Genomic DNA, 22,884 nt, shown 5'->3' on the forward strand with positions numbered 1-22,884 from the left:
GAGATAAATAACAAATAACTACTAACAGTAAGCAAGGTATAGCTGGGGGCTATAGTTATCAGTTTAATCTCAGTTCTTTTATTTGAATGTGCAAATCTAAGGCAACAAATAGGTACCCTGCTCTTTTTTTATAAATGCTCTCTGCATATAAAATACTATGAACAAGGGGTGCTTCTTGAAAAGAAAGAAAGAAAGAAAGAAAGAAAGAAAGGAATAAATAAAAAAAAGGACAAAAGGTAAAAAAAGGAAAAAATTAAAGGTGCCGTAGGTAGGATTGTGAAGATCCAGGACTTAGACAAAGAATTTGAACATCAACAACTTATCAGTCCCTCCCCCACTTTCTGCTGAAGCCCAAACGGTCTCCTAAGCCCCTCCCCCACAAGGGAAAATGAATGCGTGTGCATGAGCAGTGACTGACACCCAGTTAGACACCCCCCCTGGCCTGTGCAAATCGCACTACAGGCTGTAGGTGGTGCCAGATGATCCGGATTATTTTTTAAATTACCTGCCTAATGTAGTTCTACTTAAACATAGGGTCAGTTTCAGCAAATATGACAGAAAGTTAGTTTTATAAGTCTTACCTACTGCATCTTTAACATGACATGAAAAGAAACTAGCTCACAAAACATATGAAAATTTGATGAAAGCTAACAGGAAAGCATATTGTTCATGCTTACAAGGTTATCAGCAGCATACATGTGCCATATGTAGTAAATAATGCAAATAAGTAAGTAAGTAATTAGTGATGAATCCTTCAGGAGCTTTTACACGTTTTCACAGTTTCTTTCTCTTTTAGGTGTGAGATGATAACTGTAGCCTGTAGTACATGTACATGTCTTAATGCAAATCTCCTTCAGGTGACTCAGACAACAAACCTGGCCTAGCAATGACTTAAATTTACAACACAAAAAGAAAAGTATTACCAGTTCCACAGCCAATACAGCTACATTCAAATAAAAATCTGAACAAAAACAAACAAATATTATTGTTACTATTCATTTCATTAGCTTGACAAGATATAAAATACCATTTCTAAACTTTCAGCAGCAGTAGGGCTATTGATGGAGCTATGAGTGAATAAATGAAGACGTTTCTCACAGAGTTTACACAACTAATTTTGGTAGTAGACTGTGCACCCACGTTTAAGACATCATTATCTGCCATGACACGCCATTTTGATTCACTGGATAAGCCCAAAATACCATCACAAAACAGAACAAACACCAAGCATTTAGAACAGAAGGTTGGATGAGATATTGTCTTTATGGTGAGTAATGGTGTAGGTTTGTGTTGGCACAAACTGTTAATCCCTAAAATTTGCCAGATGATGTTCCATAATGCTCAGAGCACGTCAAGAAATGTCCAAATCTGATCTGTGTGACGTAAGTGAGCATTCAGGTTTGGAAACAATGTGATGACAGTTTGACAGTTACTGGTTGTAGTTACTCATCCAGCTCAATCAATCCGTCCAGTCCTTTTAATGGAACATTTAGTTTTGTGTTTGATATATTTATTAAATATTTTTCCGTAAATTCCTCCAAGGCACACTGAGCAAAGTGTGTTTCATAAAGTGTTATGTCTTCAAAAATTCATCTGCTGACATAAAAGTTAACATATTATGACTGAACCTTTTATAACAGATGCTAAAGTAAATCATCTCCTCCTGCACCAACACATTTGTCTAAGCATCCTGTTAAATAAAACATAGAGGTTAGGCTTCTCTATTGTATCCTGCATAGGGCTGTGAAGTGAATATTTGCTTTGAAAGCTATTTTTTATCAGCCCATCTTCTTTTAAAAAAAAAAAGCCACAGCAAAGCATCTTTTCCTCAGAGGAGGAGCAGTTATTTGGTTTGTAAAGCAACACCAGGTTTCACTTTCAATTGAGCTCTGGCATCTGTACAATGGATTCTCTATGATGTGGGCTGGAAAGGCCCAGAGCAAACCATCTATTGTGAAGCACAGACAGGCTGCAACTGAAGCAAATACTGTGCTGATTTACAATACATCTCACACACACACACACACACACACACACACACACACACACACACACACACACACACACACACAAAAACACACACAACACACACACACACACACACACACACCACACACACACACACACATACTGACAAAGATGCATTTGAAACAAACAGGCCTACTCCAGCCTTTGAAAAGCCATCTGCTCAAAGAGGCAAGAGTGACCCCACTACTCAAAAAACCAACACTCGACTCGTCTGAGATAAATAACTACAGACCTGTCTCCCTTCTACCATTTCGATCCAAAACTCTTGCGCGTGCCATTTATAATCAACTCTCTACCTATCTCCATCTGAACAACCTTCTTGATCCCCACTAGTCTGGCTTCAAGGCTGGCCACTCAACAGAAACTGCCCTCCTTGCTGTCACGTAGCAGCTTCACGTCAGTAGAGCAACCTCTCTCTCTTCCGTCATCATCCTTCTGGACCTTTCTGCTGCCTTTGACACAGTAAACCACCAGATCCTCATTTTGATACTCCAGGATCTGATTGTCTCAGGCTCTGCGCTCTCTTTGCTCACATCTTACCTGACAGACCGAACCTACCGGGTAACTGAGGATCTACCTCAGAACCTTGCCCACTCAAAACTGGGATTCCTCAGGGATCAGTCCTGGGTCCCCTCCTCTTTTCTCTGTACACCAACTCTCTCGGGTCTGTCATTCACTTACACAGCTTTTCTTATCACAGCTACACAGATGACACCCAACTAATTCTCTCCTTTCCGTAGTCTGAAACTCAAGTAGCAGCACGTATCTCGGCCTATCTGACTGACATTTCTTCTTGGATGTCCATACACCATCTGAAACGTGTGAGAATGAGTTTATTTATCTTTTTTTTTTAAACTAACCCCAAAAAACAAAAAAAAAAAAAAAAAAAAAAAAAAAAAAAAAAAAAAATAAAAAAAAAAAAAAAAAAAAAAAAAAAAAAAAAAAATAAGAAAATCTTACTAAAACACCCCCACCTTCTTTCCTCCAAAAAAAAAAAAAAAAAAAAAAAAAAAAAAAAAAAAAAAAAAAAAAAAAAAAAAAAAAACTTTAAAGAGAGGAGGGTTTTTTTTTTTTTTTTTTACTTTATAATCATAACTTCTTCTCTTTCCCCCTTCTTTTCCTTTTTCTTTCTCCCTCTTCCTAAAACAAAAAAAAAAAAAAAAATTTTTTTTTTTTTTTTTTTTCTCCTTTTTTCCATTTTCCCTCCCTCCCCTCTTTTTCTTTCTTTTTTTTTTTTTTTTTTCTTCTTCACTTATACAAAAAAGAATTAATTGTAGCTTAAACGAAAAACCACAACCCTTATAAATAAAAAAAAAAAAAAAAAAAAAAAAAAAAAAAAAACACCCTTCCCTTTTTCTTCAACCAACCTTCTTTTTTTTTCCTTTTAAAAAAAAAAAAAAAAAAAAAAAAAAAAATAAAATTGTTTTTTTTTCTGGCTCCTAAATAGTGGAATGAGTTCCCTATTGACATCAGGATGGCTGAAAGCCTATGCATCTTTCACTGAAAGCTAAAAACACATCTCTTCTGACAAAAAAATTATATATATTTCTTGAAGCTGCACTTTCATATAGCTCTTTGTAGTTTTGCTTATTTAAAGCAAATATACTTGCACTTACTTCTTGTTGTTTGCACCTTCAGGGTTGAAAGCACTTAATTGGAAGTCGCTTTGGATAAAAGTGTCAGCTAAATGACATGTAATGTAATGTAAAAAGCTTAACTCAAATTGTTCTTATTATCTCTTTTCTATAGATTTTATTTTTACCTGAGATTGATCCAATAATTACTTGGGTTTCTATAATGCATAGAAGTGCCATTTACACTAAGCCTTGTCAGTAGCTAGGCAATAGTGGAGTCTAGTTGATGGAGTGCATTGTCCCGCTGTTGGGATTCTACATGATTCACTGCTAAGGTCATTCTTCTTCTCCTTCCTTTCTGGGGGCATATGTGTGTCAGGATACTAAAGTCTGCTCTGTCTGGTCAGCCATTGTGTTAGGTTTTGGATCTAGGATTCTGTACTTCATCATGTCCTCCATCTTTCAAGTTATCCTGCCCTCTGCCTCACCAAACTGCCCAATCTGTCATCCTCCAAGGGATTCCATCCACTGACCTCCCGCTTAACCCCACACTACACCACCCTGGCACCGTCTGCTTGGAACGACGTGAAGAGCGGACACTGGACTTGTTTCATTGGACTTATTTTATTGGACATCTTAACATTAGATTAACTGTTAAAACTCTGTTCATTTCATCCCCAGCCATTCAAGAAGGGATGGGTCTCTCTTTGAAGTCTCCCTCAAGGTTTGTTTCTTTTCCCCCTTATGTTGCTCTGCAATTGCTTGTTAGTCTAGTAATACTGTAAATACACTACAGATGGCAATTTATTGTCAAAGTAGCCTGATGTTGTGCCTTCTAGTGTCCAGTCTGTTCATGTACCTGGATGCTGTTTTTATTATATTTAGGCCACCTGGTTTGCTGTCTGTCAGTTATTTACAGGTCAGAATCACCAGGTAGCCAGTCTGTCTAAAGAGTCTGCTTTTGAGTCTGGGGCCTATTTACTCTCCTTATAATCTATGATTTGTTTATCAAAGCAACACATACACACACACACACACACACACACACACACACACACACACACACACACACACACACACACACACACACACACACACACACACACACACACACACACACACACTGTTCTTACTATAGTCCTATAATAATAATAATTAATTTTTCATGATCATGCAGAATGCACCTTTAAGGCATCTCAAATCTATGTTATTGAAGTATGGGTCCATGCAGATAAGTATCACAATGTCTTTCAAAACTCTTAAAATGTCACCACCTAGTGTCCCTTTTTGATATTGTTAGGTGTTCCATACAACAGGGGATGAATAGATGATACATGGATGAGCCCTAAAAAAAATAAAAGCAGCTTCACATACAACATGAATGTGGAAAATGTGGCAATGCCATGGAAGAATGTAGGCCTAGGCTAGTTTTTCATTTTATTTCATAGCAAATCTTAAACAAATATTTCCTTAAACTGAAGCAACTGAAATTAATAAGTTACCAGATTATTGATGAAAAGTATTCAACTCTTTAAGTAAGTCCAGTGGGTAGTTTCATTTTGACTTTACTATGCTTACCACCTGGATGAATGACATGAACCTTTATTATAGGCCTACATTTATATGTAATCCCATATGTTTTGTCCCATTGATTTCCAAGTTGGCGTTATAAAGTCACATTTAACTGTAAAGTCAATGTTCAATATCATTGGAAAGCACAGAATAAATTATTTTTCATTTTCAAAGAAGAAATTGGTAATTTTCTATGCAAAAAGTCCTGAGCCGAATTTCACAACTCAGTTGTTTCCAGTCGGCTTGTTTATGTGAACGTACCAGTCTCGCCCAACAACAAATAAAACGGAAAGATAATCAGGTAATTGTACGATAAATAATTTTATGTCAATGAAAAACGTAAATTTTTGTTCTGTACTTTTACAGTATGTATTTTGTTAACATATTGACGTAGATGTTAAAATGACGGGCAGTTTATGCGGCCTGTCACGGTTATCTTCTTGCTAGCTAACGTCAGCCACTTCATTTCCTGAGTCAAGCTAACTTTAGCTAGCTGACATATTGTTGCAGAATTTATTGGTTTCAAGGTAATCGACTTGCACGATATCTTTATTTAAAAGCAGCATAGCAGGGCTTCAGTTACTCTGTCTTAGTAGTAGCACTTTAGCTAACCAACAGCGTTGTCCATATGCTTTCTCCTGCATCTGGGCAGTTTGTTGTCTTTTCTTCAGGTCAGGTCATGGAGTTTGCAGAGTTGATAAAGACACCCAGGGTGGATGGAGTTGTCCTACATCGGCCTTTCATGCCCACTGTGGAGGGGACCCTGTGTTTGACTGGTCATCACCTGATTCTCTCCTCCAGACAGGATAACACAGAGGAACTGTGGCTGCTTCATTCAAACATTGACTCAATAGAGAAAAGGTGATGAGATTCTTAATAACTGTTATGGGGGATTTTACACCTCTTTTTGTCGTTTTTCAAGTCAGTGTCACTGTCACTTTGCAGTTTCTTTAGTTATGTTAAAAATACAATGACACATGAAAAGGGTATGTTGTGCAGTGTATTTTTGCATTGGGTGCCCTTTTTATGAAACCTATTATGAACATAGAGGCAGATCAGCAGGATGTGTGTTTGGTGAAATCATTTTGAGGTGAAATAATTTAGAATATCAAGGGAGGAAACACACAGTTACGGCAGAGTTGTGTTTGATTGTGGTTACAATTGTCTTTTCATTGCACGTCTGTGATTGCATGCAACGGATTTGAGCATTTCACTGCTATTATTTTCTTTAGTACGCTTTCGCCTGACTTTTACAGTGGAGTGAGGATCTGAAACTACCGCGACAGGAAGTCACACAGTGTTTTCCACAGGTTGAGCATTTATTTTGTGTGGTTGAGAAGGGTGGTGAGCTGTAAACAGCATTGAGGATTAAATGTTGGCTGTAAAAAAATCACAAGCAAACAAACTAATATTTGCACATGAATGCACTCGGCACAAAGTAAGTGTTAGGTAAAACTCAGGAGCACCTTGACTCTGTACATGTAAAGGACTTTGATGACTTGCACAAAAGCATTTAATAAATTACGATCAAGGAGATTTAGGATTAAGCAGTACAGTTTAACCACAATCTTGTGTCATGTCGTGCCATCATAACTCTGAGGATTTCCGCCTTACCACTGAGTATTTAACTCATGCTGGAGGTGTTCAGTTGAGCTGTTTACCGAATACGCGCTTTCTCCAACATTCAATTCAAACAAAGTTATTACTGGTGCCGTAAACACATTTGCTTACCTAAACTATTAACCCAAACACTTCAGCATGGACTTAAAACAATGTCAGCCTGACCATACTGCAGTAGAGCCTAGTGTGTGCAATCTCTCAACTGTGTCTTCCCTGTGTGTGTTGGCGTTATCTAATTCCAGGGACCTTGGGAGACAGATGCACATTTTGTTATTCAGCTGCTCAGTGTTTTCGGAACATGTTGGGTTTTAACCTGTGACTTGACTGTGACCTGGAGTAATACTTTTCAGCAGAGCTTTTGGCTGATTACTTACCCATTACCCATTTCCTTGTCCTTTTGTTGTTTCTTTTAGTTTTAATATTTTTTTCTCCCTAGCATTTATCCGTTATTTCTTATGTAGCCCTTTGAGATTTTTCAAAGGTTATTTTTTTTTTTTTTTTTTTTTTTTTTTTTTTTTTTTTTTTTTTTTTTTTTTTTTTTTTTTTTTTTTTTTTTTTTTTTTTTTTTTTTTTTTTTTCTTTTTTTTTTTTTTTTTTTTTTTTTTTTTTTTTTTTTTTTTTTTTTTTTTTTTTTTTTTTTTTTTTTTTTTTTTTTTTTTTTTTTTTTTTTTTTTTTTTTTTTTTTTTTTTTTTTTTTTTTTTTTTTTTTTTTTTTTTTTTTTTTTTATTTTTTTTTTTAGCTGAAGTGCATTACAAATACAATGTTTTTATAATTACTAGTCTCAATTTAGCACTATGAGTGTGTAAGCTCTACCACAGTTAGCCCAGACTTATTGTGGACATTTTTTCTTTGCATTTTCCCATCATAACTAAGTAGCAGCTACTGGATCTGTGAGTAGAGCAGGCACACATATACTTGGAGGTTTATGCCTTGACGCAGAGGTCCAGGGTTCAAATCCGACCTGTGACAATTTTCTGCATGTCTTCCCCCTCTCTCTCTCCCCTTTCTCACCTAGCTGTCCTATCAAAAAATAAAGGCTGAAAAGCCTAAAAAATAATCCAGAATAAAAAATTCTTCCACTTCCTTCTCAGATTTGTGGGATCTCTGGGAAGCATCATAGTCAAATGCAAAGACCTGAGGGTGATCCAGCTCGACATCCCTGGCATGGAGGAGTGTCTCAACATTGCCAGCTCTATTGAGGTAAAAAAGAAAAGAAAAAAAAGAAGTCAAATAGCCTACACTTAACTGATTTTAACGGCAAAATGTTCCCTTTTACCATCAGAAAGGTTGTCCTATTTTGTATGTCAAATGAAATCTACATATGATTTACTAATATATATATACTTTATTCCTCTCTAGGCTCTGTCCACGCTTGATTTACTCTCCCTGATGTACCCTTTCTTTTACCGGCCCATGTTTGAAGTCATAGAAGATGGCTGGAATTCATTTCTTCCAGAGGATGCATTTAAAGATTTGGAGTCCATGGTATGGACTTGATTACTGACAAATAACGATGCCACTTAATATTCTCCCAGCCCTCTGTTGTACATGCCTAACACCCCTTTTTTAACATGTCACCATCCCTTTTATCAGACAGATGAGTGGAGACTGAGTGAAGTCAACAAGGACTTCAGTGTGTGTCCATCATACCCCCCTCTAGTGGCAGTGCCCAAATATGTTGATGATGACACGCTGAGGAAAGCCGCTACTTTCCGTCACGGTGGCCGTTTTCCAGTACTTAGCTACTACCACAAGAAGAATGGCATGGTGATTACCTGGGGAATGGAGTTTATATGATATATGCCGCAGAATATTCTTTGTAGATTTACTGTCTGTCTGTAGGCAGTGGTTTAGTTTTATTTAAATGGACTGTTTATTTTTAGAAAATCCAACAAATCCCTTCCACTTTCAGGTGATGATGCGAGCAGGGCAGCCTCTGACAGGCACCAACGGGCGCCGGTGTAAGGAAGACGAGAAGCTGATCAATGCCACCCTGCGACCAGGCAAACGTGGCTACATCATCGACACACGCACCATCAATGTTGCCCAGCAGGCCAAAGCTCGAGGAGGAGGATTTGAGTCTGAAGCTAACTACCCCCAGTGGAGGAGGATCCACAAGGCAATCGAAAGGTGAGTGGTCAGTAAGGGCTTCAGTGGATCCATAACGCAATAACTAATCTTTGTGCTATCTTTTGATAGAATGTAATACTGATACTATGTGTCAGAAGATTTGTTTTTCAACTTGTATTTGTATGAATGAAATGTATACTCAATATATATGAATAAACCCAAATTATTTTTTTTTTTTGTGTGTGTTGTGGCAAATCTGTCATTTCCAGGTCAAACATCCTCCAGGAGAGCTTGATAAAGCTGGTAGAGGCGTGTAACGACCAGTCGCACAGTATGGACCGCTGGTTAAGCAAGCTAGAGGCTTCCAACTGGCAGACTCATGTCAAAGAGATCCTCACCACTGCCTGCCTGGCTGCCCAGTGTATCGACAGGTCAGGGAACAATGTTTGATTTGCTTGTCATACTAATCCTGGATCAGTACATAATAAGCAATATAAGCAATACGTTCACAATTCATCTGCTCAGTACATACTGCATTAATAAAATGACAGTGTTCACAGTGGATCTGTGTTACTTGTCTGTGTACAGTAGTAGCTGGTGACACACTGATAAATTGTAATCATGTGTGTTTGTCTCAGGGAGGGAGCGTCGGTGCTTGTTCACGGTACAGAAGGGACAGACTCCACCCTGCAGGTGACCTCGTTGGCTCAGATCATCCTTGATCCGGCCTGCAGGACCATCAGAGGCTTCCAGGGCCTGGTGGAGCGAGAGTGGCTCCAGGTAAGCTTCTCTAACCTTTGAAGCACAGTCTTATGCTGTGTCTCACTTGCAAAAACGTACGCTTGCTAGTTTGAGTACATAGTGCGTTCACACTGACGAAGTGTGGTCACATGCACTGCACTACGAGTACCTGGATGCTGCATTCAAAGCAGTCCAAATTGTCAGTGTATAGCTGGACGCTACTCGCACTCAGCGGTCGCCATCTTTGCTATGGAGCAGAAGCAGACAGGTCCACCAACGTATTTTCAAACTTGTGAATGTGGCACGAACACAAACTATACAAATGTAATATGTGTTTTTTCTGATAAGTACTGCTATACTGCTGCCAGTTAGTGAGAAAACCGGTATATGTTTTGGCGGATGACAATAGGTGGCGGTAATGCTACGCCCGACTTCAATTTTCCAATTAAACAGAAGAAGAAGAAGAGCCATTTCCGGTCAGTGCATAATTCTACCTTGTAGAAATGTACGCACTACACAAGTGAATACATAGTGTAACAGACACTTTGTTTTTAACATACAGTTAAGTATTTATATGTTGGTCATACAAGGAACAATGTGGACACAAATTAGGTTACAAAAACATTTATAACCTCATATTAGCTGATGTTAATAACATTTCCATGCAGGTACAGTTATCAGTTCCAGTAAGCATTTCAATATAATGATGGACATGGTCTTTGCATTTCTCCTCATGACACCTCTCACATCTTTGACCATCTGTCCCAGGCGGGTCACCCGTTCCAGCAGCGCTGCGCCCAGTCAGCCTACTCCAACAGCAAGCCTCGTCAAGAGGCTCCTTCCTTCCTGCTCTTCTTGGACTGTGTGTGGCAGATCCTTCGCCAGTTTCCATGCTCCTTTGAATTCAGCGAGGGCTTCCTGGTGCTGGTCTTTGAACACGCCTATGCTTCTCAGTTTGGTACATTTTTGGGCAACAGTACAGCTGAGAGGTGAGTCTGAAGTCTGAGTGTTGATTTTGTTTTGCGTTGGTCTGTAATACACACGTATAATGTACAATCATATAATCTAATACAATCAAATACAATATCCCCACAATACAGTGTTCCTGAACATTTTTATAGTATGCCATTACCTGGTATTAGTATGGTAATGTCCCAGTAATGACTTTGTTGTCAAGAGTTCCAAATGTTCCAAGATTTTCCTTGTTTATTCCGCTAGTGTGTCATTGTACAAGTTACAATGTCCACTTTGACAAACAATGTTAGGCAACCACTGTTTTTATTGGATTACCTTACACCCTCGTACCCTTTTGATAGAACCAAACTATCTCTACCTGAGAAGACTGTGTCCCTTTGGTCATGGGTTAATCGGCCCCAAGAACTGGAACGTCTGACCAACCCGCTCTACGAGGCTAACAGTCTTGTGATCTGGCCCTCCGTTGCCCCTCAGAGTCTGCTGCTGTGGGAAGGTAAGAAACTAACAGAAAGACATGCAATAACTGAGATTATATACAGTAGGTGACCTGAAAGGTTCTGTCTGTTGGAGAGAAGCTAATGTCAGTCCATTACATTTGTAACACCCCGCAATAAACAATGTGTCTCTCTACACTGAATATAATTTTACAAAGCAACCACATTGGGTTTGTGTCATACTGGATAAGGAAAGTAAACTGTTAGCAGTACATTGAAGAACAGACTAAGCAAAAGCAGACTTGACTTGTCTTTGTAATGAAAATGTTGAATACTGATCACAATAATCCCATAATGTCACACATACAGTGCCTTGCGAAAGTATTCGGCCCCCTTGAACGTTTCGACCTTTTGCCACATTTCAGGCCTCAAACATAAAGATATAAAACTGTAATTTTTTGTGAAGAATCAACAACAAGTGGGTCCCAATTATGAAGTGGAACGAAATTTATTGGCTATTTCAAACTTTTTTAACAAATAAAAAACTGAAAAATTGGCGTGGCAAAATTATTCAGCCCCTTTACTTTCAGTGCAGCAAACTCTCTCCAGAAGTTCAGTGAGGATCTCTGAATGATCCAATGTTGACCTAAATGACTAATGATGATAAATAGAATCCAGCTGTGTGTAATCAAGTCTCCGTATAAATGCACCTGCTCTGTGATAGTCTCAGAGGTCCGTGTAAAGCGCAGAGAGCATCATGAAGAACAAGGAACACACCAGGCAGGTCCGAGATACTGTTGTGGAGAAGTTTAAAGCCGGATTTGGAGACAAAAAGATTTCCGCAAGCTTTAAACATCCCAAGGAGCACTGTCAAGCGATAATATTGAAATGGAAGGAGTATCAGACCACTACAAATCTACGAAGCCCGGCCGTCCATAAAAATCAAAATTTCAGCTCGTATAATGAATGATCGGGAGGGGGGTGAAAAAACGGGGGGGGGAAAAAAGGTGGGGGGGGGGGGTGTGGTCAGAAACCAAAATCGAACTTTTTGGCAACAATGCAAAACGTTATGTTTGGCGTAAAAGCAACACAGCTCATCACCCTGAACACACCATCCCCACTGTCAAACATGGTGGTGGCAGCATCATGGTTTGGGCCTGCTTTTCTTCAGCAGGGACAGGGAAGATGGTTAAAATTGATGGGAAGATGGATGGAGCCAAATACAGGACCATTCTGGAAGAAAACCTGATGGAGTCTGCAAAAGACCTGAGACTGGGGGACGGAGAGATTTGTCTTCCAACAAGACAATGATCCAAAACATAAAGCAAAATCTACAATGGAATGGTTCACAAATAAACATATCCAGGTGTTAGAATGGCCAAGTCAAAGTCCAGACCTGAATCCAATCGAGAATCTGTGGAAAGAACTGAAAACTGCTGTTCACAAACGCTCCTCCAACCTCACTGAGCTTGAGCTGTTTTGCAAGGAGGAATGGGCAAAAATGTCAGTCTCTAGTGTGCAAAACTGATAGAGACATACCCCAAGCGACTTACAGCTGTAATCGCGCGCAAAGGTGGCGCTACAAAGTATTAACTTAAGGGGGCTGAATAATTTTGCACGCCCAATATTTCAGTTTTTTATTTGTTTAAAAGGTTTGAAATATCCAATAAATTTCGTTCCACTTCATGATTGTGTCCCACTTGTTGTTGATTCTTCACAAAAAAATTACAGTTTTATATCTTTATGTTTGAGGCCTGAAATGTGGCAAAAGGTCGAAAAGTTCAAGGGGGCCGAATACTTTCGCAAGGCACTGTATTTGATAGGTGAGCAGACCTAGAAGTGAAAACACCCACAAAGGTTTTAGGCAGAAACTGGCAGCCGGTCACACGGCTTAAGCTTTTGTCACCTTTGCATGACAAAAAAAGGTGTTGGGTTAAACGGTAAATGTGTAAGCTAGGCTTCTTGTATTCTTGTTTGACACGGAAAGCCAGTTTCTGTGTGCATCAACCAGTGATCCTGCAATCAAAGCATTAGCATTCATGACAATGTTGGTTTGACTTATGCTGTTGTTAAATGCTCGGGCTGAAGACCAAAAACCTTGGCCAAAAACCAAGTTTGACTAAGATAACCGCTGAAACCCATGACTAAAGCCTAAAACAGGTACTGCTGTTGTAGCCTGCAGCTGCCATACATTGTTCAGTTTCCTCCCTTGTAACATTTTTACTCATTCTGTAATCCCACCAGAAGGGGGCGCCGTAGATTTCACTATTTGCACCGCTGATAAACTGAGTGACACTGTGAGCCACTAGTCAATTCATTAATGCAGGCATGCATATATTATATTTTAAAGGGGAATCTGTCACAGCCACTTGAGATGCAATTATCAACATGACAGGCCATCATATTCCTCTCATCCAATTACAGGACCTTTTGACACAATATGACATAACCACTGGCAACACCTCCCTCTGTGAAAATAAACCTTCAGTAAATAACATACTTTATCTACAGTTCAAGTAATATTGTAAAGTGCAAAGCTATAATCAAATAATGTGCATATGAATATCAACAACTTTAAAAAAATAAAAATGTGGTAGTTAGTCTGAAATACTGTGCAACCAAACCTTTCAACATGACCTCTCAGCAGTGAAGGTCCACCTCAGATAACCCGCCTTATGAACCATGTTACAGGAAGAGGTCACACTCTGCATGTGGCCATTAAGCTCATATGACTTTTTCTCCGTCATTTAGCTTTCAGCACAACACATTTCCGACATCGCTCAGATTGCTTCGCAGGCATCTGGATGATGTGTGCGGCTTGCGTGTTTGTCTTATTATAGGTGGCGCAGAAGGTACACTCACTGACATCTGAGCCCAGTGACGCTGGACAGTGGCGGTCACTGGTGGAATGTAAATAAGTACATTTACTCAAGTACTTAAGTACACATTTAAGGGTACTGTACTTTACTTAAGTATTTTCTTTTCATGCCACTTTCTACTTCTACTCCACTACATTTCAGAAAGAAATATTGTATTTTTTACTCCACTATATTAATCTGACAGCTTTAGTTATTTTACAAATTAAGATTTTTGCTCACAAAACACATATAGTTACATTTAGTATAAAATAGATGTTTTATTATAAATTAAACTACCCAACAATATATAGGCCCACAAGTACAGCTGAAATGATAAGATGATTAAACATTTAATGATAGAACTGTCTTGATCGTTTCCAGTTTCTAAAATGTGAGGCTTTTTCTGCATTGAGTACTTTTACTTTTTATACTTTAAGTACATTTTCCTGATGATACTAACATACTTTTACTTAAGTAACATTTATACTGCAGGACTTTTACTTGTAACACAGTATTTTCACAGTGTGGTATTAGTACTTTTACTTAAGTAAAAGATCTGAATACTTCTTCCACCGCTGGTGGCGGTTTACTACTACGTAGTTATCAATTAGCAGTCACATGCACGCTAATCCACTCACTTTTCTACTTGTCTGTAGCAACAATCTCAAATAGATCACATATGAATTTAAGGCTTTTATTGAACCACAAAATATCAATTAGAATGACTTGTTAACTGATTTCAGAATGTTACAGATACTGCATAAAACTACTTGATCCCTTCTTCATTTGAACAGATTAAGAAGCTTTTTTTATTTAAACGGCAAATTTGATGTCTGAATTATTTTTTAAACACTTCTGCCACCTTGTTAACTTTTTTACATTTCAAAGCACCAAATGATGGTAAACAAGATGAGCAGTGATACAGTAATGCTTAAGAAAATGTGTGTGGGTGCAGTGAATGCATTCTGTGCTTTTCTTTCTCAGTGCCCTTGAGCATGAAACTTAACCTCCGTATAACAGTGTGAGACTGAGATTGGATCAGGCTGCTGTCTTTCCCAAACCCAGCCACTCTCTAAAGACTTGAGATTGTTTTCTTGTGATTTATGGTCATTGTGAATCAAGGATTAAATGGAATAAATTAGATGCCACCTTAAGTATCTACTGCTGAAAATGCATTTTCATTCATTTAGGGATACAACATGATTTTGTTACATGCAACAAACATGTTAAATAATTCTGAATGAGTAAGTACTTTTTCTTTCTAAGTGACTATATTTTAAGGACCTTGGTTTGGAATATGGTAGACTTTTTTTTTTCTTCTTTTCAGCACAAACTTAATGATTGGGATAAAAATGTAGTTGTTTTTCTTTTAAATTGTTTCAAATAACAAGGATTAAGTTGATTTCAATAATTATGGGTTCAATATCGTAAACTCCAAAAATGTCCCAGGGAGGTCCATGCTTAAAATTGCTGAATCTCGAATCCACTCAAAACGAACGCCATTCATGAAGAAAGTAATGGGAGGGGGTCTATAGACAGAAGAGGGGTCAGTAGGTTCAGGCGAACCTGTTTGAGGGGCCCCTTTCCTGACTAAGGCCTCAGAGCCACTCCCTCGTTCTATATGAGAACTACTGAAGCATGTGAAATGCAACAGACATTTTGCTTACTCAACCCTTTTATAGAGAATCAGGCGCACTCCTGGGCCAATGTAAAAAGACCCCATGGATGTCCAAATCTGTAGCTATTGTAGAAAATGTAAAAAATATTTGGGGGACAATTTTTACTTTCTAAAAAAATGGGGTATTTACATAATCTTGGGGGCACTTTATCCAATAGTAATTAGTGCATAAAGATGCTGTTTTTATGTAAAATGATTGCAGATATAAAAAGCATATACTATTGCTATTATCAGTGCATTTATATATAGTAATGCTGTTTGTGTGAGTGTATGTTAGAGAAAGAAATGGAAATTAAATGAATTGAATGAAAATACAATGATGGCTTAATGTAGGATTAGGATATTGGCCTACGTTGGTAAATATCATTTGTTTTCGAAATCTTGAGGGCAGTTTTTGCCCTTGGATGATGCTTTTTCGGGGCATTCTAAGATTAATCTTATTAATTAATTAGAAAAAAGATTAATTTATATCTCATAAAAGTGAATTGTTTAAAGGTTGCGAGAACAAGAAGAGGAAGTTGCACCAGACAGAGGACCCAACCATGTGCGTGTGTGTTTGTGTATGCGGCAACAGAAGATTCTGCCCGTTGACAGGAGGATTACTGACCTATCGGGTTACATTCCTTTACAGTTGTCTCCTAATGGGTTTAGATACTTGGGAATTAATATCTGTTGTAATTTCGATGATATGGTAAAAATGAATTTAGACCCAGTGGTGAAGGAAATTCGCAAAAATCTTCAAAGATGGAGCCCTTTGTTAATATCATTACTTGGTGGAGTTGCCATCATTAAGATGAATGTCTTACCCAGGCTATTATATCCATTGTAGATGCTACCCAATTATGTTCCAGTTAAGTTTTTTAAATCACTACATAGTTTGATAAGTAAATTTATATGGAAAAGGGCAAGTGCCCAAGATTTAAATTGGAGAAACTGCAGTTACCAAGGGACAAAGGGGGGTTAGCACTGCCAAATATAATGTATTATCAATCTCACTACAGGGAATGAAAGATAATTTTATTGTTAGAAAAACCCTTAAAACATGGAATGAAGTACGTAGACACTTTGAGATTAAAAATAAACTCTCTGTTCTGCCGCCTATTGTTTGCAATCCTGATTTTGAGTTGTCTTGTTTAGATGTGGGTTTTAAAACATTGAATGATGCTCTTTGTATCTTTCAAATACAAGACCAGACAGAGGACCCAACCCTGTGAGTGTGTGTATGTGGCAACAGAAGATTCTGCCCGTAGGCAGGAGGATTACACCCACCTAGGAAAAGGATAAAGGTTGAGGGATATTGCAGAACGGGGCTCACAACTTGACAGAGACTTTGCTAGCCTGAGCTCCGACTCCTTTGTCTGAAGCTAGAGATACTCAGTGTCTTTTGTGAACCCACATATGTGATTGTAACTTATCTGCTGGACTCAGTAAACTTTTCTTAACCTGAATCTATCGTATCAGAGTTGATCCTTGAGTTTTGGTAACCATACGTCCTATCAACGAATACGCGGGAATTAGAGTAATTGAATTCAGATATCTCGGCCTTTGGGCCTGTGTCTTTTTCGCCGAAATTCCCTTTCTTCACTTTATAGAACACCAATTACATACTATTTCTGAGGGCACACTTGTTGTGCTTCAACATAAGTTTTTGTGTCATTTGTTTAGATTTGGAATAAAGTTTGATGAGTTTTTACTAAAAATGCAGAGCAGTGTTGATTGGATAAACCATCTGTCTATCACCTATGTTGGTGATAGACGGGCCAAATCAACCAATCAGATCCACGAAGCGTATGAAAATACAACCACAAGCCCGCCCCTGCTGCTGCAGGCAAAGCATAGCTCGTTAGCTCAGCAAGCAAGCAACATGTCGGTAAGGGATATTTGCCGTTTGTGTAACGAGAATTTAGGAATAAAAGGCACCATTTCAGGTTCCCGGTCCATATTCCAAAAGAAGGATCCAAGAGAAAAAAGCATTAGCGAGCGGCTAACAGAATTAGGGCTACCGCTGTCTGAAAATCCTGGTTAGCTGATTGGATAAACCATCTGTCTATCACCACCTAACCTGCCTCAAAACCAACGCTGATCGGCCCGTTCGTTTGGCGAACTGCTCCAAATTTTCTCTATCTCAAGATGCCAGACTGATCTGCGAGTGGAAAACTGGAGCTCACGAGATCAGGATGGTCTCACGAGGCTAAGTCTCCCTGCCCTCAATTTATAGTATGTGTATTCTGCTCCTCCTAACAGGTTAATAGGTTTATTAATTCCAACAGGAATTTGAAGGTACTTTTCTATTAATTTATGTTGCCATAAACTATCATCTACACACATATAAATATATAACGTAACAAAATAATTGAGATCTCATTCCCTGTTATGTGCAGGTGTTTTACTGTCTTGTCACAGTGCTTCGTTTTAAAAAAGCTCCGGTAACTGCCGCACTCTCTGTCATCATGACCGGCAAGTCACCTCCTTCCTGTGTTGTACATTCCAGTCTTCTGTTTCCAGTATATCGGTTCCACAAGTTCATCTACAGTACCAAAGTCCCCCACCTCCATCATAGAGAAAGTATAGAAGAGGAAGGTTTTGCAGTCAGCTCATGAATCAGTGCTCTGCTTTGAGTCTACTGATATGACATTGAGCCTCAAGAACGTCTGTGTGTTTATTACTCACTGCCAACATGCTAAACCATAATGGTGAACATGGTAAATGTTATACATGGTAAACATCAGCATGTTAGTATTGTGACTGTGATCATTTTAGCATTTAGCTCAAAACCTTGCTGTGCCTCAGTTTCACAGAGCCACTAGTAGGCTGTAGACTGTAGAGCATAAAAGGAAAAACTGCTTCCTTGTAATATGTTTTGTTCCGTATAAATTACTCACAGTGTTCTACCCCATCTTCTATTACAGGAGTGTTCCTTCGTTGGAACCGCTCCTCCAAGTGTTTGGACGAGGCCTATGAGGAAATGGTACATATAATTGCTTACAACAAGGAGCTTCAGAACAAAGTAAACAGCCTGCGCAGGCAGCTGGCCCAGCTGGAAACTGAAGATCCTCTGCTGCAGACGCCATAGAGAGAGAGAGAGATGAGAAAGGAAGCGAGATGGAAGAAAGAGGTAGAAAATGTGAAAAAATACATAACTAAATACAAAAACAGATCAATGTCAACCCAGTTTTAGGCTTCGGTTAGGTTTAAATTCCTTTCAGATGTTTGAGAATATATGATTCTAACAATTATAATTTGGGATTTTGTACCTGATTGATGATGACACATTTTTGAAGATAAAAATTGAAATAGAACGGCCCTAAGCGCAGAACAACTTTAAAATCAGCCTCTTTTCGATCTTCCATTCACGCAGTTGTCTTTCACACAGTTTACATGACCGAATGGACTAAACCAGTGATAGCAATGCCATGTTGTGTCATTGAAACTAAGCAGGAGTGAGTGGGAAAGACAGCTACTTATTTCTCAGAGTGCTGCTAAAAGCCCAACACTTACTCAACACAACATCTCCTAGTTCTCCAGTATAGATCGTCCAAAAAAATAATTGACAGTGATGTACATAATTCAATTAATCAATCATTTAGGTAATTTTTCAAGCAAACATGCCTCTGTCTCTCATGTGAGAATTTGCTACTTTTCTTTATGATAAATCACTGTAGATTTAATATCTTTGTGTTTTGGGACTGTTGGCCAGACAAAACGACCAATTTGAAAATGTCCTCTTGAGCTGTTGGACATTAGGATGGACATTTTTTCACAATTCTTTGACATTTCATAAACTGAACGAATAAAAATAGTCGTTACATTAAATGATCATTCAAATAATTGTTAATTGCATCCTTATTGTAGTATTAGTGTGCACGTGTGTGCAGAAAGAAAACTGTTCAGTTCCTCAAATTACACTTTGGCATTCTTCAACTGATTTCACAGCTGCGAAGCCTCATCAAACCCCCACGTCTCACACTCGCTGACTCTCATTTACATACGCAGATATCTAACCATGCAGTGAGAGAGTCCATTTTCATGTGTTTTCATAGATTCCTATGTATTTTTGGGCATTGATCTTGTTCACTAGGGAATATTGGATGTTCATTTACTACAGGGTACACGTTTTCACCAATCATCCTGCTGAATGTATATATACCACTGAAGCACTGCAGAGTAACTATGGCAACATATAGGCTACTATAAGGCAGCATGTGACTTTGCTGCACGACGAGATGATATAATAAGCGTAGGTAGGGTCAGCACCTACTGTACTGTACTGTACAATGAGAGGGGAGGCTTGTCTAATGGGGATCTGACCAAAATATCTTGTATGTTTATTACTTGACATTCCAGTAAGGAGGTATTAAGAAAGACTTATTTAACAAAACTTTACAAAATGTTAGCTTGCCTCGTTATGTTTGGTCAGTATTTCTTTTTCAAACTCACTATGAATAATCAAATATGTTTGAGTGTATGATGCAGAAAAAATAAGGTCTTGTTGCTACAGTAATGTTCGCCATGTAATTATTAGACTTTACAGAGTTGATGGAGGTTTGAAAATAGAATGTTAATTTAAAGACCAATATATATTTTGGTTATTAAACTTGTATAATAACTGTTGTTCAAGTACATTATGAAACAAAAAGCATATCTGCTGTTGTAGTTTAAGATCCAAAACTAATGCACTGTGTGAAAGGCATATACAATATCAGAAACATATAATTATAATTCCTATAATTAGCTTAATGTTGTTGTCAGTACTCACCAGCTGTCTTCATATTAGACAATAAATGTCTTTATATTAAATGTGAAAACATGCCAATTTATCAACAAACGTAAAGCTATTAGACTTAATGCTGTGCAGGTGACACAGATGTTTTTGTCATGTGGACATTCACTTTAGTATCAATGTCTTGCATCCAAAGTGATCATTTTCTCACCAATGCAGGACTCATGTAGTAAGTCCATTACCAGGAAGGTCACAAAAACCATTACACACCTGTAATTTCACTTCATGTCGTTAAGGAAGCAGCTAAATGTGTTTAATACAACATGACCTAAATTCAGTTGGCATAGTGACATTGAAGCTCATCTTTCAATCCTATTCATGGGCAAAGGTAGCTCCCATTATCATAATATTGTAAAGAAAGCTTAATGCTGCACTTTAAATACAAAAAGAAATGGTAGTTGTGGGGTTAAATTAAATCCGTTGTGGTCATCCATAGCCAGTTTTGTTTGTTTTGCCAGTAGGAAATATCATTTTCTCTGCTTGTGTCCATGTCGTCTTCATACATTGAATCTATTTTACTTCAAGAATGATGTAATAATCACACTAAACTCAACTGATTCCAGCCACTACATTAAACTGCTTTATAAAGGGAAAGTTGTTTATAGCTGCACTATATACACGTTTTCCTTTGCAAGAAATAGAGACACCTTACCAAGCGTTGCTTTGTGTGTGCATGAATGGAACAATCCATTCAATCAAGGTAATGGCGTGATTTACAATTGTGCAAATGTCCTATACTTGCATTATGAATAATGTTATCCTTAAAATGACCGTTGCTTTGTCAAAGTCAACAAAACTCTACTGTGTTGTGCAATGCCTTGCTGCAAAATCTGAATTCAAAATAATCATTGTACTTTTATCCCTGCTGATCAGATGTTTGTAAAATTATTATTATTGTTCATAATATGAAATGTTTTTTTTAAGTTTTCAAGCCATTAAAATGTATAGCACAGAAGATGTTTGATTTTGTAATTATTTAATGAGGTTTTGTTCTTACAAGATTTGTGTAAGTCCCAGTTTGATTTTTTTTCAGTCTTAACATTTCATCAGCTATAAACACATTATTAGATTTACTTTGCTAATGTTATAGTGTTAAAACCCCTAACTTACTTGTTTTAACCCAGTTTCTATTCGCAGCATGCAGCTGTTCTTATGATAAAGCTCTAAATAACCCACGCTACCTGCCCAGCACCAAGCGGCAGCAGACAGTTAGTGATTACCTGGTGAAACATTGTGGAGCATTTCACAGCTAATGAGCTAGGTATGCTAAAACTTTCATCATAACAACTCTATATAAGGTGTTGATATGTCTATAACTTCAAATTTGATTTCTCATACCATCCCCTTGTCCAAGAATTGGTAAACAGCAATCTAACCACCTCACTAAATATGTTGCCATCGCTGTGACAAAATGATCATCTGATGAGGCGAAGGGGGAATAAATAGCCAGGGATCAGCTGCTTCGTGGAGGCATGTGATGGCAGCCAGTGTTTACAGTGCTACTGTCCAGCCGTCACTCTTCTCTCCATATCAATGTGGCCTTGGGTCTGTCACCACTCTAATTTCACGGTTGGAAGCCTTGGTAGCCTCTTGGAACAAAAGGAGGACTGTGTGTGCCCTCACTTAGGTGTCAAGTGGAACCCATGTGGTTTTTTTGTCTTTGCTGCCCAGATGTTCTTAGCCGGGGTTTGGCCTTACTTCACCATACTAACACTAAAAACAAACAAACTGTGTCATCTCACAGTCATCAGGTATCATTTCCTTCTCCTGTTCCCTGGGAATAAAGAGTTTTGTTTTTAGCAAAAGTGTGTCCGTTTACACATTAGCTTGTTTGTCTTCCTGGTGATGACAGGCGTGGGGGTGTGCACCCGTCGACCACTCACATGCCAGCACAGATCTAAATCCCACCCATCGCTCGCTCCCCTAGGAGACGTTGTCAACCTCTTTGGCCCTCATCTTTCTACTGCAAACACAAAGTCAAACAGACTGTGTGTACACATCATATCTTTCCCTTGATAAACGTGAATGGATTCTGTTACATTCAAATCAAAGATGCTGTAGAGTTTCACCCCTCCCTTTTCCTGTATGGTCACAAAACCCTGCAGTTGCAGCCACAATGATTCAGTGTTAAGTCCTTTTACAAACACTATAATCTGCCAATCATGTATAGTGTTTCATGCATTAGGTTAATCTTTTCTTTTGCTTCATGTCCAGATACTTTTAAATTACTCATTGACTTGTGTCAGTATTTGTACAGACCTTTTATATCTGCAGCATAGCGAGGTGAGGTAATATGATCTATATGACAAAAGAAAGTTTGGCTAGCTGGCTCAACCGCGACCAAGAAAATGATAGCTCAGTGCTGGCTCCCCCCCCCCCACACACACTCGCTTTGTATATAACAGTGGTTGGCATATTTTCTAGAAAGAGTTATTCTTGAGCTCTCTACAGCAAGCATTAACAAAGCCAAATCATCGGCTATAGACCTATGGAAAAACGCAGCAGCACAAATATTGCATAAATATAAAATTCTGTTTTTGTTTATTTGTTTGT

At 38.3% G+C, this 22,884-nt stretch overlaps 1 protein-coding gene across 3 annotated transcripts; it reads left to right on the forward strand.

Annotated features, from left to right (window-relative positions):
- Positions 1-5,413: 5,413 nt before the first annotated feature.
- Positions 5,414-21,286, forward strand: mtmr9 (myotubularin related protein 9). Of its 3 annotated transcripts, none has more exons than XM_039781823.1 (11): positions 5,414-5,475; positions 5,846-6,035; positions 7,887-7,995; positions 8,155-8,280; positions 8,389-8,562; positions 8,708-8,925; positions 9,135-9,296; positions 9,504-9,645; positions 10,375-10,595; positions 10,923-11,074; positions 18,461-21,286. In XM_039781823.1, the coding sequence occupies exons 2-11, from the start codon at positions 5,854-5,856 to the stop codon at positions 18,622-18,624; spliced, it is 1,650 nt and encodes a 549-aa protein (XP_039637757.1). In that variant the 5' UTR covers positions 5,414-5,475; positions 5,846-5,853; the 3' UTR covers positions 18,625-21,286. The 3 variants fall into 3 exon arrangements, with proteins under 3 accessions (XP_039637757.1, XP_039637755.1, XP_039637756.1); XM_039781821.1 differs by having other exon boundaries at positions 5,418-5,475; positions 5,827-6,035; XM_039781822.1 differs by lacking the exon at positions 5,414-5,475 and adding an exon at positions 5,630-5,701 and having other exon boundaries at positions 5,827-6,035.
- The last annotated feature ends 1,598 nt before the right edge of the window (positions 21,287-22,884 follow it).

This window comes from Perca fluviatilis, chromosome 18, assembly GCF_010015445.1.
Source record: "Perca fluviatilis chromosome 18, GENO_Pfluv_1.0, whole genome shotgun sequence".
NCBI classification, from domain to species: Eukaryota; Metazoa; Chordata; class Actinopteri; order Perciformes; family Percidae; genus Perca; species Perca fluviatilis.

What these genes read in the sequence shown, in the direction of transcription:
- mtmr9 (XM_039781823.1), top strand. Translation starts at nt 5,854, where the DNA reads ATGGAGTTTGCAGAGTTGATAAAGACACCCAGGGTGGATGGAGTTGTC. An exon ending in ACCACAAGAAGAATGGCATG is followed by an intron (nt 8,563 to 8,707) that starts GTGATTACCTGG and finishes TTCCACTTTCAG; the next exon opens with GTGATGATGCGAGCAGGGCA. An exon ending in ATCCACAAGGCAATCGAAAG is followed by an intron (nt 8,926 to 9,134) that starts GTGAGTGGTCAG and finishes TGTCATTTCCAG; the next exon opens with GTCAAACATCCTCCAGGAGA.